This window comes from Kogia breviceps, chromosome 8 (genome assembly GCF_026419965.1).
Source record: "Kogia breviceps isolate mKogBre1 chromosome 8, mKogBre1 haplotype 1, whole genome shotgun sequence".
NCBI lineage: Eukaryota > Metazoa > Chordata > Mammalia > Artiodactyla > Physeteridae > Kogia > Kogia breviceps.
Window position 1 is genome coordinate 34,313,737 of NC_081317.1, and position 16,099 is coordinate 34,329,835.

General features: G+C 39.0%; 1 protein-coding gene across 4 annotated transcripts in view; it reads left to right on the forward strand.

Moving 5' to 3' along the window:
* The window catches only part of PTPDC1 (protein tyrosine phosphatase domain containing 1), a 91,749-nt gene extending 76,215 nt beyond the window's left edge, over positions 1–15,534 (forward strand). For 3 of the 4 annotated variants that reach the window (XM_059071756.2, XM_059071757.2, XM_059071754.2), the window contains 3 exons: positions 342–527; positions 3,253–3,363; positions 5,891–7,815. In XM_059071756.2, the coding sequence (XP_058927739.1) occupies positions 342–527; positions 3,253–3,363; positions 5,891–6,007 (414 nt within the window). In that variant the 3' untranslated portion in view covers positions 6,008–7,815. Of the gene's footprint in view, positions 1–341; positions 528–3,252; positions 3,364–5,890; positions 7,816–11,268; positions 11,371–14,856 lie in introns of those variants that run through there. The other variant, XR_010841917.1, reaches the window with a different exon arrangement.
* Positions 15,535–16,099: the final 565 nt, after the last annotated feature.

Genomic DNA, 16,099 nt, shown 5'->3' on the forward strand with positions numbered 1-16,099 from the left:
CTTTGTACCAAGAGCTTTAACAGCCCTCTGTTAGTCAGTCTACCTGTGGGGTGGAGATGAACTTTACAAAGGGAAACAGGCTTAGAGAAATTGCATGTCTTAGCCCAAGGTACTGCCTGGAAGCGGAGTCACTGGGAGGGGTCCCAATCCGTACCCCAGAACCTAAGGGTTTACTCTCCTGGACAGCCTAAGGATCATCAGATGTCAAACCGTGCCTGCCTCCCTCTCCTCCTCTCTCCCTCACTTTGTCTCTCTCTTTCTCTTCCTCTCCCTCCTTTCCTGTCTGTCCTCTCCTCTCCTCTCCCCTTTCTTTTTCTCTTTCTTTCTTCCTTCCTTTTTAGAAAGAACTAAATTCCCGAGATGGAGCTTGGGAAAGAATATGTGGCGAAAGGGATCCTTTCATCCTGTGCAGTTTGATGTGGTCTTGGGTGGAGCAGCTGAAGGAGCCTGTGATAACCAAAGAGGACCTGGACATGTTGGTTGACAGATCTGCAGATGCCGCAGAAGCACTGTTTTTATTAGAGAAGGTAAAGTAGCTGTTGAACAGTTGATGAAGTTAACTAAGGCCCTCAATACCAGTTTTACAGACTGAAAAAACCCATTATAAAAAAGAGAATTCACACAGCATCCCTTGTTGGGGTCTAATTTAAATTTTTCCAAGGTAAGAGAAGAAATGCATCCCCAGTATAAAAATTTAGAAGATACAAAAATAAAAAGGGAAGATACCCATAACCCCAGGAAAACTACTTTAAACATTTTCAAGTCTTTTCTTTCAATCTTACTGATGCATATGTTAACTTGGTAAAAATTATTTCATGTACAACTTTATACTTCATTTTTGCTCAAAATTATAACATAGGTATTTTTCCATGTTTAAGTTTTTCATTAATGTTATCTTTAATGGGTAGGTAATGCTCTAACATGGGGATATGTTATAACTAACCACTTTTTCATTTTCAAATATTTGTTTCTACTTATTTACTGTGAGCATATAATGTGAATAACTGAGGTAGGTTGGAATATGCATTCATTTGTATTTCTTTAAAAAGGGTGTGTGTCACATATGTACATTTATGTATATAATTTGTGTGTGTATAAAATATAGAAGGAAAAATAAGAAACTGATAATGGTGGTTGCCTTTAGAACAGCAGTCCCCAACCTTTTTGGCACCAGGGAGTGGTTTCATGGAAGACAGTTTTTCCATGGAGTGGGTTGGGGGGAGGATGGTTTCAGGATAATTCAAACACATTACATTTATTGTGCACTTGATTTCTATTATTTTTATATTGTAATATATAATGAAATAATTATACAACTCACCATAATGCAGAATCAATGGAGCCCTGGTCTTCCTTTCACTTGCTACTCACTGATAGAGTTTTGATATGAGTCTGCAAGCAACTGATTTATTATGGTCTCTGTGCAGTCAAACCTCTCTGCTAATGATAATCTATCTGTATTTGCAGCTGTTCCCCAGTGCTAGCATCACTGCCTCAGCTCCACCTCAGATCAGCGCACAACCTACATCCCTCACATGTGCAGTTCACAGTAGGGTTCGCACTCCTATAAGAATCTAATGCCGCAGGTGATGTGACAGGAGGCAGAGCTCAGGCAGTAATGTGAGCCATGGAAAGCAGCTGTAAATACAGATGAAGCTTCTGCACACTCATCCGCTGCTCACCTCCTGCTGTGCGGCCTGGTTCCTAACAGGCCATGGACCGGTACCAGTCCATAGCCCAGGGGTTGGGGACCCCTGCTTTAGAGAATAATAGTAGGAGACAGTGGATCTAGGAAGCAAGAGAGACTTTTCATTGTAGATTCTTTTATACAATTTAATATTTTTAACCCTGAAGAGATATTAAATTTTCATTTATAAATAGGCTTTGTTTTGTTTTAGGGAACAATGTTATAATCAGCCTTGAGTAAAGTACTAGGCTGTGGTGTAAACACCTCATTGCTTTGAAATCTTCTACTACTACTATTACTACTTCATATAGACACACAGAGATACACACAGGCACTTGCTCACAGTTGTGTGATGCATGTCTTTAAAGATAAGGTTTTTCCTGTATCCGTAGTCCTTTTCTAGGCTATTTTCTGAGCATTTAAATTTTAGAGATGAAACAGGAGGGTGGATAAGGAAGGCAATTAACTTTCATTGGGTGGCAATGGGCCAGGCCCTTGCTAGGTCATAATTTCTATTTTCACCTTTGTTCATCTCCATAACTCAGAGAGGTAGAGGCCCCACTTTTCAGAAAAGGGGATGTGAAGCAGTCTGCCCACAGTGTGCAGCATGTGTCAGAACAGGATACAAACTCCGGCACAAAGGTCATGTACTTTCTGTCACGTGCTGTTTCCTCATCATTCACTCCAGCCCTCACATGCAGGGCATTTACATTATTTAGAGTTTTTTACTTTTATAGGCATCACTGTAATGATAATTTGTGCTTGCAGGTTTTTCTGCATTTCAGATCATGTCCTTAGAGTAGATTTCCAGAAGTGAAATTAGTGGCTCTCAGGGGGCAACGTGTATTGAATGCAAATTGCTCCAGTGATGGAGTTTCTCCTTTGTTTCTCCAAAGTAAGCAACCCTCAGGAGTCAAGTTGGGGACACATTCTTCAGGGACCTTCCCCCTTACGTTATGGCATGCTCCTGGAGGGCTGTGGCTGTCTTTCTTCTTCTGCCCCTCCGCACTCAGTATTGTCTGCAACTGGCAAGACATGATGAAGGTACTGAGCGCTGAGTACCCAGCCATCTAGTCCACGTATTGCTGTGACATGTCAGCATCTACTAGCCATACTGAAACAATTATGTCTAGAAACAACAAGAATGGATCATCCTCATTTCACTGCATGGAAGGCATTTGATTTTAAATTGCACTTATCTTCAGATCCAAGTCTATTTGTGTAATAACTAACCAGCTTTGATATTATCTACTGAAAGCTTTTCAAGTTAACACATAACCATAAACACTGGTAGAGCCCTTGGTAGATAGTTTAGTATTTGAGGTAATGATTACTTGGTCACAAACCAGTTCTTGGCTTAGCAGTTGTTTTGAGTTTATTTCTTGAGGCATTTTTTTTCTAACATCTTTATTGGAGTATAATTGCTTTACAATGTTGTGTTAGTTTCTGCTTTACAGCAGAGTGCATCAGCCAAATGTATACATATATCCCCTCCCTCTTGTGTCTCCGTCCCACCCTCCCTATCCCACCCCTAACTTGTTTGATTTTGATTTCTGCAAAAACAGGGCCAGCAACAGACTATTCTTTGCGTGTTGCATTGCATAGTGAGCCTGCAGATAATTCCTGCCAACGTGGAGGAAGCCGTTCTTGCACGTGCCATTAAAGCCTTCACTAAGGTGGGTGGCACTCCTCTTTCGCCCTACAGACCACAGTCGGTATAATCTTTGTAAATCAGAATCCGAGGGTCACCAACCTTCTCTAAAATAAACCTTTTGGCCATATTTCCGTTTAATGGAACTGTGTTTGACATTTCTGGAAAATAGTTGCAAAGTTTTGGCTAAAAAATATCAGTTTCCTAACAATGATATAAAAGGCTGAACTGTGGGTTTTTTGAAGGAAAACTTTGGAACAAAGAAGTTTTGTATAGAAAGAAACAATTGAGTGTTGAGCCAGTTCTACCTTGGGTCTGAACAAGAAACCCATCTACTGAGAATTTAACATCCAAGGTTAGCAGTTTGGTACTGTGTCTGGTTGGCAAATACTAAGCAAAAAGTAAAATAATGTTTCCTTTCCATGCACATCCTTTTGGCCTGCAGCAGTCTTTCCTGGCTGAAAAAACACACCAGATTTCATACTAAAAGAAAAGGTTCCCTTGGGACTTCCCTGGTGGTCCAGTGGTTAAGAATCTGCCTTCCAATGCAAGGGACGGGGGTTCAATCCCTGGTCCGGGAACTAAGATCCCACATGCCCTGGGGCAACAAAGCCCACGCACCACAACTACTGACCCTGCACACTCTGGAGCCCACACACCACAACTAGAGAGAAGCCTGCGTGCCACAACAAAAGACCCCACATGCCACAGCTAAGACCTGGTGCAGCCAAATAAATAAATAAATACTGAAAGAAAGAAAATGTTCCCCTCACCTCTTAAACCAATTTGTTTGGTATCTCTCATATGTGATACAAAAATGTCATTAAACAAAGAATCCAGTTTTTCGATGACAGCATCTGTGGCAAACATTAATGATAATAGCACTTATTATTTGTACTCATTCACCAATCGCTTTCCCCATCCACTCTTTCCAAAGTGATGTCTTTCTGGCAGGTTTCTTTGTTCCTCATCTGATGCTTTACAACACTAACCACTTTGCATCCTCTCAGTCTCTCATGACTGTTTCCAGAGTCAGCGCCTCAAAACCAAAGTCATGTGATCCTTTACATCTCTGTTTATGTTTTCATAGACCCAGAGGCCACTGCTGTGTGGGGATGGTTGTGATTTGGTGTTTAACAAAGTATACAGTTCAAACTGTTGTTAATGTTAATAAGTTTTTGCAGGTAGGACAGACAAAATAATGATAAAGATAAAGTTAAATTTCTGAATTTAACTGGAAAAAATCCTGAATACTAGTCTCTCTGAAAGTGGTAGGAATTCTTTACAACTTCTGTTGACCTTTTAGGGGGATACAAATGAAAAGTTAAATATACCAGTTGTTCCAAATCTGTCTGTAAAAATGTTAGAATACTTCTTGGGTCTCTCCCCTTGTGCACACTCTTAGGAGCAAAGGCCCTGATAGCTTCTATTCCAGGCTAGCTCTTCAAGGAAATCTGTGTAGCATCTACTTCCTGTGTAACAAAGATCATGTTTCCTTCAGGCCAAAGCTTAGTAGTCTTGCCACAGCTCCCTCATCAAAGATGGGGGATTGCCTAAGCATGGAGTTCCTCAGCTATGATGCAGACTCCACCTGTGCCCCTCTGCATCAACCCCAGGGGCTTGGAGGGCAAGGGAACCCATGTGATTGCGGAGCGTGTGCTGCCTTCAGTCATAAAGTTGTTTGTCTCTGACCCAGCAATCTCATGTCTTCTGCTAGCGTCTATAAGGTGTGTTATCAGGGTGAAATCTCAGACCCTTCCCAGCCCTTCATAAGGGAACAGCCTTCACGCTCTCTCTCTCCAGGAGGGAAGGGATCACTGGCCAAGTGATCCTGATCCTTTCCTAAGGAGTCACACATTTCTTTGGCGATGGGAGTGGGGTGGAGGTGTGGTGATTGCTCTGGTTCTCTGTCCTAACATCACTCCTAACCCTGCAATACGGTGAGCTTGGGTAAACAATCCAAATATGTATATGTGGTGCCTTCCCACCAATGGGAAAGGAAATTAACTTTATGGAGGTATTTACATGTGCCAAGCATGTGTTAGAGCCTCATATTTAGTACTCAGAGAAATCCTAAGGAAATGAATGCTGTGGTCTTCATGTTACAGAAAGGTTAGGTATGACCTGAGGCTACAATTGCTGACAGATGGAAAGCTAGGCTCTCCATTCAGATCACCTCAGTCCAACAGCTAAGCTGGTGTGCATTGTTTTAATAAGGAGACCTTTCCCTTATACCATCCATGATTAGTCTCTGCATTCAAAACCCCCATCATACTCACTATTGACTTGCTTCATGAGTACAGTACATATCCAGGCACTAGATTTAATTTTTTTAGTTTTCATTCATAAATTTGGTATTGACATGATTGGCAGTTCTAATATAGTATTTTAATTAAAACTAGTGTGTGAAATGCATTGTGTGTGCTTTTTAATTGTATACAATTTTGTTTATAAGTCTTTGTTTTTTTCTCCACCCCCTTTCTTTTCTCCCAAAATAGACTGGTTAAAATTCTTGTTATAGTATCCTGAATATAAATTTTCTTTGTTACCAGGTTAATTTTGATTCTGAAAATGGACCAATAGTTTACAACACCCTGAAGAAAATATTTAAGCACACACTGGAAGAAAAAAGAAAAATGACAAAAGACGGCCCTAAGCCTGGCATTTAGTGAAGCTGACTTTCCCCTCGTGAATATTTCAGACCTGAAGATCTAAATAGCATTTCTGCTCATAGCTGAACAAGCTGAAATGTGGAACTGCTTCATCTCATAGCACTTTATTTCAGATGCTCTTGGTTTGTGCTAAGAATGCTTGTTCCTGTTTGGAGCAATTATTTATTTTAAAATATCCTTGAGTTACATTTTTGTGTTGAAAAATTGCCATAAAGTTGGTGCCACTTCTTTTATTTATTTAACTGGATTAATATTGTTGTATTAATATTTTAAGAATGTGGTGTTTACATCCTTATTCTTTTTGACATTTTGGAAAAAGTTTTAACTCTTCTTTCCAAAACAATTATCTTATTGATGGAACTATTCCTAGAGTTTTTACCAAATAGATAATTTTAGTAGTAAAACTTCACTGTGTGTCTATTCCCCAATACACGACCTAAGGAAGTCACCAAGTGTCTTAAACTGTTTTATATTTGTTAATAAGGCAATTGACACAACATTTTTAAAGGATTTTTTAATATTTGTTTGAATTTTTTTTTCTTTTTATAAATGTGGCAAAGGGTCTCAAATGTATTATTTTTCAGAGTGATTTAGTTTTACGTTAAAGGATTGACAGTGCAGTGTTTGGGACTTATAACTGTAGGAAATAGACTTGCTCTTTGTCTGGCTTCCAGACAACCTCACTGACCTCTGCTGTCACAGGCGGAAGGAGCAGTTCTCAACACATCAGACCTTATTCCCACTCCCCTGGGCTGTTGCTGAGCTGAGCAGCATCTTTACAGAGAAAGTGAGATCAGTGACAGGCAGTATGGGAAGCTGCAGGACTCCAGCAGAAAGAACTGTCTTACAGGGGCGGGCACCCTAGCCATAGCCTCTTCCCAGAGGCAGTTCTGTTCATGCCGATGTTGTGATAGCACGAGCAGCAGCCCACACATCCTAAATCTATCGTTCCATAAACCCAGATGCCTCAGGACCCTATCTTTGGCTGCTTTACTTCTATGAGAATTAAGGCTTTTAAACTGAATTTGATTCAACGTAGGTTGCATTCATTTGGATAAGAGGAAGTAATTGCTCAAAACATTTTAGTTCCTTATAAACCAAACTATCAGCAACTGAAGCCATTAAATATTATTTAAATGAATATGTGGGGCACGAGAGGCCAAGCCACAGAACAGATAGTAGCTTTTCCCAATAAAAGTGATATTAAACCAATTTCTAACTAAAGCTACTACTTAATCTTAAAGACAGAATTTCAGGGGAAGTAAGGCTAATTTACAACAAATGAAATTTCTCCAACTTGTGCATTTCCGAATCAAACTCTAGCACATCAAAAATATTTTAGTCATTATTGGTCTTACTAACTCTAGTGGCAAATGCCAAATGCCACACTGTTTCAATTTTTTAGGAAATCAAATCCAGTGAATTTTAATGAACTGGGTTGCCCATTCCTGAAATTTCTTATTTTCAAGTGCCTGATCTGGGAAAGAAGGGGAGAAAACAATTACATTTATCCAAAGGTACATTATAAAAATGTTTTTTACCTAAAAAAATGTTTATCCTCATCTCAGTCTCACGTGGGCAGGCACCACCATGGCTTATTTGACAAGTGGCTTTTGGCTTGTGTGTCTGAAATGATTGTTTCAAATTAGAGGATAGATCCTGCACAGCCATGATGTGACCGCAGCAGTACATGTCTAAAATCTAAGTGCACCAGCCTGAAAAAGAGAGATGGTAGGAGAAATTAATCAGACTGTATACAGTTTTTGTATTAATTTGAATAAAAGTGGGGGAAAAAAGCCCATAAACTTTGTCTTGTTCTTTAGCTTGGTGCTCTTGAGGTCCTGATGATAAAGATGTGGCTTTGTGATTCGAGTATCCTGATGGGCAGCCTGAGTTGCAGGCTGAATAGTCAGCTAGCCAGGCTCTAGTCAGTCCCCATCCTGTCGGTTCAGAATGACCAAGAGATGGAGCCCGGCAGATAGGAGGGTTCTAAGAGGAATGTGTGAGGAAAATATCAAGGTCGGCAAGATTCTTGCCTTCCTGTGTTTGAACTGGTGGGGAGTTCTTTGTAGCCCGGAGGATAGAAATCTACCTACTGGAAGAAGTTACAGGGCTGCAAAATTTAGGTCAGCAGAGTGGAAAGGGCCAAAAGCGCATACATTCAGAACTTAACTACCATGGCTGAGCACATGCATTGTCTTGCTTACTTCTCTTACAAGACCAAGAGAGAAGTATTTTTCATACTTAGCTGATGAAAGAATTCCCCTCTGACTGACTTTGAACCATGCTCACCTCCCTCTTGAGGCCCTTTCAGCACTCAACTCCACGATGGCATTATAGAACATCACATTATCCATAACTTCAGCGAAAATATCCCACATTTTTTGTCCTCTGAAAAAGACTGAGCTCACTCTGTTAGTGTTATATATATATGTAAATATATATATATGCACACACACACACATGCATATATGTATATATATATATATATATATGATCTCTAGCATATCACTTTTTGGTTTTTTCCTATTTCAGATAATTTGCTGATACTCTTTGAGATGAAGTGCTGCTGTTTTAGCGATTGCTTCATCTATTTGCATAACTCAGAAATGCTATGCTGATCTACTTTCTCATAGCTTCAGCCAGCTTCCCAGTTCTATCTGAGAAAGAGTATGTGCTTTCATCACTCTGGATTCCATGAAAATAACCATATATCATACTTCAATGAGGGAAAGTTTCTCTATTTTCTCTTAAGTGGAGGACACTTACTCATATGCTTGGGTGCTATTTCTGGCTGTTCTCTAGAGGTCTAAAAAAATTTCCAGAGATGCTGTGTTGTAGATAGTGCATGCCCCAAGTTCTTGATATCTCAAGGCCCCCAAATAATTTGGGTGATTGTTTAAAAGTGGTAGCTCACTCATAGTATCTTTGTTGTTGTTCAAAATTAATAAGCATTGATATATTTTCAGTGCAAGTGAACCAAGAACCACATTCCCTTTGGTGCTTTTTATTTTTATGAATGTGGCCCAAGATTAGCACCGTACCAAAGGAGCCCTTTTCATTGTTAGGTGTTGAAAATTATTTACAGATAAAATGGCAGGAGAAAAATTCAACAAATCCTGTTACACAGTGGTGCATTATTTTTTAGTTATGCTTTTCAGCATGAGCTGATCTCTGATTAGCCCAACGCTGACAATAAAAGTTATTTATAAGTAATCACAATGGAGCCATTCAATAGTGGAGCTGTGGCAAACCTTCATTCTAAGCCATCAATTAAAATATCCAGTCACTAAAAATAATGTCCCAATAAGACTTTAATATCATAAAACCTTTTACACTCAAAATAAGTTTCATACATCCATTGCAATTTATATTACAATAGAAGGCTGTTATGCTCTTGCCTCCTGGCTTTTTTGATGAAAAGATGTTTAAAGAATGAAAAGAAGTTTTAAGATTGCCTCTGGGAGGCAAATGAAAACATGTTTTAAAATTGCCTCTTTGGGAGAGAAGTTACGTTTTTAGAATACTTCCTACTTACATGACCATTTGATTACAGTCTTCAAATACTCCTTGGTTTTGATTTAGTGAATTGCTTTATCATTTTCTTTCTCCTCTTAAAAATAAAACAAGACTACTCAGACGTTGAACCAGGTTGAACCATATTGAATGGCCATTTCTGCAAGTCAAGAATTATCAAATATGGGCCATTTCATATGGTTCAACCTAATACTAAATTTAATGTACCTAGGACTGGTAGGTGACATTTTCTGAATTATTTTAGCAAAGTTTAGATGATCAATTATTTTCTAAGAATATCCTGTATGCTCACATTAGAGTTCCAATACAATTGGAAGAGACTAATATGAAACTCCTATTCTTTCAGCAGTTGATTTGTGCTACTCTGTGCTTGTACTGTGCTGTGCTGATGCTGGGGACTCCCAGGAATCATTCCGTCATTCATCCTGCCATCAGGAGCCAAGTCTAGTGTATGTCTATATCTGCCACGTCACTTGTCCATGCTATCTTCTCCTTCCATCAGCACCCTGAGTTCTTCATTGTATGCCACCTTGCTACCCCCTTCAGTCCACACTTGCACTCTTTCTATACAATGCTGGAAGACTAATTCTCAACACTTGTTATTCAGTTAATTCTGAATGTCCTTCAAAACTCGGCTCTGATCCCTTCAAACAGAATATGTTCTAATTAACTCTTTGTTAAGTGTAATTAAGTTCAACTACCTGATGACCAAGGAGGTGGGGAGGTGTTATAGGCTGAATTATGTCCTGAAATTCATATGTTGAAGCCCTAATCCCCAGTACCTCAGAATGTGACTGTGTTTGGAGAGAGGGCCTTTTAAGGGGTGATTAAGTTAAAAGGAGGCCCATATGTGTGGGCCCTAATCCAATCTGACTGCTGTCCTTAGAAGAAAAGATCACAACACAGACATGCACAAAGGGAAGATATGAGGACACAGAGTATATGGCCATCTACAAGCCAAGGAGAGGTCACCGGGGAACCCATGCTGCTGATACTTTCATCTTGGACTTCCAGCCTCCAGAATTGTGGGAAAATAAATGTCTGTTGTTTGATCCACCCATCTGTAGTATTTTGTTGCAGCAGCCTGAGCTGACTGATACAGGAGGAAGCAAAATCTCTGCTCCTCCTCAGTGCTTACAGTATACCTGTGTGTGTTTATAGTTTTACTTCAAATAACACATTGCTTGGTTAAAAACTTCATGCAAACTGAAGAATGCAGTATGCATTTTCCTGTGACTTGCTTTTTTTTGCTCAACATGCTCCTCATATTTATGCATGTTGATATGTGATCTGTGTGTTATCTGCTGAGTGGTATTTCATTGTGTGGATATACCACCATTTATCCCTTTGACTTGTGATAGACACTTGGTGGTTTATATTTGTAATTAGTATAAACACATGAGTGTACACATGCAAGTTTCTCTAGCCTGTGTAGCTCAGAGTGGAATTTATGGGCTTTAAGGTATGCACATGTCCAGTTTCCTATGCAATAACAAAGGATTTCTAAAAATGTTTGTACCTGTTTACACTCCCAGCAGCCATGAATGAGAGTTCCCATTGCTCTGCATCCTTGCCAACACTTAGTACTGTCTGATGAGTGCTTGATTTTTGCCAGATCTAGTTGATGGAGATAGTGTTCCAATGTGTTATTACATGTTCGGGGGCATTTGTGTTTCCTCTTCTCTCAAGTGTGTGTTCACATGCGTCTCTGTCTCTCGCAGGACTTAAACATAGGATGCTGGATTTGTTGATATTCTTTCTCTTCATCCATGGAACTGCTACGCCTAGTGTAACACTGGGCGCATAGAAGGGATTCAACAAATGTGAGTAAAAGAAAGGAAAAGGGGTAGAGCAAAGGAGGGGAGAGCCCTGATGTCAGTGTATATAGAAAAAATACCTAGGGCAATTATATTTAAAAACGAGAGTGGAGTGTATAGGGGCATAATGGAAGTAATATTTCTCCACTTCATTCAAAGTAGTAAAATATCCATGCCAGTAGACTGTGCCAAGTTACATATGTAATACCTACAGTAAGCACTAGGAAAACGATGCAAAGTGATACTCTCACGAACTATAATCAAGATGGACTTTTTTTAATGTTCAAATAACTACAACAGGAAAGAAAAACAAGAATGAGGAACACAAAGCAAGCAAACAAATAATAAAATGACTGATTTAAGTTCTAACAATTACCTAAATTCAGATGGTCTAAATGTTCCAATTAAAAGACAGATTGGCCAAGTGGATAAAAAATGATTAATAAATCCTGTCTGCCAGAAACATTAAAATACAATGTTATAGATAGGTTATAGCATATATTATTTTTTAAAAAGCAGAGTGGTTATATTAGTATCTGATAAAGTAGACTTTAGAGCAAAGAAAATTACAGAAACATCACACAATGATAAAAGGATCAACCCACCAGGGACACACAATCCTGAATACGTATACACCAACCATCAGAGCGTCCAGTTACATGAAGCAAAACCTGATAGAGCTGAAAGGAGAAATAGACAAAGCCACAATTAGGGTTGGAACTTCAGCATCCCACTCTCAGCAACTGAGACACTATGTGACAGAAAGCAAAGCTGTAGAGTCACTGATACACACATGCATGCATATGATAGTGGATTCTGCATACACAAATGCACACAACAAACACTGGCTCCTCTGCAGCAGTTCTGACTGGTTTATCTCAGGATCGCTTTGCTCTCCTAAGAATCATTAAGTTCCTCAAAGAGGTTTTGCTAATTTGTATTTATTGATATTTATATATATTAGTAATTGAAAATTTTCTAAATTCATTTAAAAGAACAAAAACATGTTCTTCTTAACATAAATATCTTTGTGAAAAATAACTATTTTTTTAAATGAGTGGCATTGTTTTTAATTTTTGCAAAGCTCTTTAAGGTCTCACAAGAGAAGACAACTGGACTCTCATATCTGCCTCTGCATTCATTTTGTTATACTATCACACATCTTGTAATCACTGGAAAACTCCACTGTACACTCATGAGAGTGAGAAATGCACGTAACATCTTAACACTATAATGAAGAAGTTTGAAGCTTGAAGACACCCTGAAAGAGTCTCAAGTCCCCCACAGGTATCCCTGGCAGTGTATGACCTCTATCAACTCAAAATTAACAACCCAAAGCTCCTTTCCAGGAAAGCCTCCCACTAAGGAGATGCTGCTGGAAGTAGAATTCAATTTGACAAGGAGGGAGAAATTGAGGGCAAAGGGAAGAGAAGATCTTTTTAAAAGTTGAGAGAGGAACAGAAAGTATGAGGTGTTTTTTTTTTTTTTTTCATCACTTTTCAAAAACCAGAGAGAAGCCCTGAAACCATGAAGGCAGGGAAGCAGTTCTGCCACATCTCACATAGCATGAGCAATAATCCCATATAAAATTATTAAAAGAATAAAAAAAGTAATGGATTAGGTGCAGAATAACATCCCTATGAATAAAGAAAGGATGCCAGAAAAATACGCTTGCAAATACTTACCTAATATTTAAATGAGCTTTAAAAATTAAGATTATAGAAGCTATGATAGAATAGCAAAAAATTAGCATATGAAAAACTCAGAAATGAGATGATTGGATAAAAAGAAGTTCTAAAGAAAAGCAGATGAACTCAAGAAAGAATTAGAAATAAAAAGGAAAACTTTGAGAAACTGACAAACTAGATGGAACACAAGAGCAAATAAATCCAAGAGAAACAAAGGTGGGAAGGAGGAAAACAAATTTACAAAGTAAGACTAAAAAAATTTGAGAAAAGTGATAGATACAGAAGACAGTCAAGATTCAAAATAAATATAATAGGAATATCCAAAAAAGAAAGCCAAAATAATGGAAAAAACAAATTATAAACTGTAATACCAAAAAAATTGTTCAGTAAAAGAGCACTTAAAAGTATATATTAAAAGTTCACTCCATTTATCAATACATGGGAAAATCGACCCAGACTGGCCAACAATGACACATATTCTAGTAAAATTATTGGATTTTAAAGGAAAAAGAAAAGCCTCTTTGGACAATCAGACAAAAAGACCAAGTCATTTAAAAAGGAAGTAAAATCAGACTGACATCAGACTTTTCAAAAGCAACACCATGCCAGAAGATAAATGACACATGAGTATCTTGTTAAAATGTCAAGCTATTATCTAAGCTATTTACAGATTCAGTGCAATTCCAACAGCCCCCTTTTTTTTGAAGAAATGGAAAAATGGATTTTGTTTCCAAGCAATGCAACCATTATATATAAAGGCCACACATTTGTATGAACATAAAATAACTCAGAATATTATTCACATGAGTCCTTCCTGAGGAGTGTCCTAGACTTGGGATCAGGCCAAATCCAGCCCACCATTTGTTTTTGTACAATGCATGAGCCATACAAAAAGTATAAAATATCTGTGAGTCAATAATTATATAAATAAGTGAGCAATAGATAAGTGTAGGAAATGAGACAAATCTCCTATGAAGAATTCCAGATTAATTTAGGTAGATACTCTTCCCCACTAAAATGTGAGATGCACTTAGTAAGTTGCTTCCAGAAAGTATAATATGGAAGGTGTATCAGTTTACAGTGGAGAAAACTGGCAAACAGGTCCTGGCCAGGGAATCAGGGTCAATATCATCAGTGGTAAGTCATGTTGATAGCATTTTTCCATGGCATGACATGGGGAGAAAGGCACTTTACCTCTGTGGTCATCCTCTCCAAAATCCATAAGTCCAGTCTAACCATGAGGAAAACATCAGGCAAACCCAAACTGTGGGACATTCATCAAAAAACCTGTGAAGTCCTCCTCAAAACTATCAAGTTAATCAAGGACCAGGAAAATCTGAGAAACTGTCACAGCCCAGGGGAGGCTAAGGAGACATGATGACTAACTGTGATATCCAAGATTGGATTCTGGAACAGAAGGAGGACATTGGGGGCTTCCCTGGTGGCGCAGTGGTTGAGAGTTCGCCTGCCGATGCAGGGGACACGGGTTCGTGCCCTGGTCCGGGAGGATCCCACATGCCGCGGAGTGGCTGGGCCCGTGAGCCATGGCCGCTGAGCCTGCACGTCTGGAACCTGTGCTCTGCAGCGGAAAGAAAGAAAGAAAACGGACATTGGGAGAAAATCGGTGAAATCCAAGTAAAGTGTTGAGTTTAGTTAAGAGCAATGTACCAATGTTGGTTTCTTACTTGTGACAAACACCATGGTGATATAGAATGTTAACAGTAAGGAAACTGAGTCAAGAATATACACGAATTCTACTCTTTCTTTGTAATTTTTGTGTTAAGCTAAAATTATTCTTTAAAAGTTTATTGTTTTAGGGGCTTCCCTGGTGGCTCAGTGGTTAAGAATCCACCTGCCAATGCAAGAGACACAGGTTCGAGCCCTGGTCTGGGGAGATCCCACATGCCGCGGAGCAACTAAGCCCGTGCATCACAACTACTGAGCCTGTGCTCTAGAGCCCGTGAGCCACAACTACTGAGGCTGGATGCCACAACTACTGAAGCCTGCACACCTAGAGCCCATGCTCCGCAACAAGAGAAGCCACCACAATGAGAAGCCCATGCACCACAATGAAGAGTAGCCCCTGCTCTCTGCAACTAGAGAAAACCTGTGTACAGCAACAAAGACCCAATGCAGCCAAAAATAAATAAATTTTTGAAAAAAAAGTTTATTGTTTTAAAAAGACAATCTTAAGGTGTATTATGGACTAAATCTTTGTGTCTCCCCAAAACTCATATATTGAAACCCTAATTCCCAATGTGTCTTATTTGGACATAGGGCCTGTGAGGAGATGATAAAGGTTAAATGAGGCCATAAAGGTGGGGCCCTAATATAAGAGGGCTGGTGCCCTTATAAAAAAAGGAAGAAACACCAGAGTTTTCTCTCTGCCATGTTGGGACACAGGGAGAAGTTGGCTGTCTACAAACCAGGAAGTGAGTCCTCACCAGGAATCAACCTGCCAGAACTTAATCTCAGATTTACAGCCTCTAGAACTGTGAGAAAATAAATTTCTGTTGTTTAACTCACCCAGTCTATGGAATTTTGTCATGGCAGCCTCAGCAGACTAATATGAGGTGTATGATTATACTATGGTAGGGGTATGCTCAGGAGGCTAGTAGAACACTACAAAGAGGGACAATCAGATTATGAATTCATGATGCTACTCTACACAACAACTTGTGAAATATTTGCCAAAAACTAGAAATGGAATCACATCTAAGTTCATCAGTTGTTAAAGACAACTTGGGGATGCAACCAGAATCTCCATTCTCTGGGAAACTATGTAGGACAAATGACCAGATTTCTTCAGTAAATAAATCACAAGGGAGGGAATCTATAGATTTAAAAAGACCTATGTGCCAAATGCAACATATAGACCTGGGCAGGATCCTGATATGAACAAACTATTATAAAACAGCAATGACAACAACATCTATATAGTTGATGATATAATGGAATTGCCATTTACTTTTTTAAAAAGTCATATTTTAAAGATATAACTGAAGTACTTACAAATAAAATGATGCAATGTCTGTAATTTGTTTCAA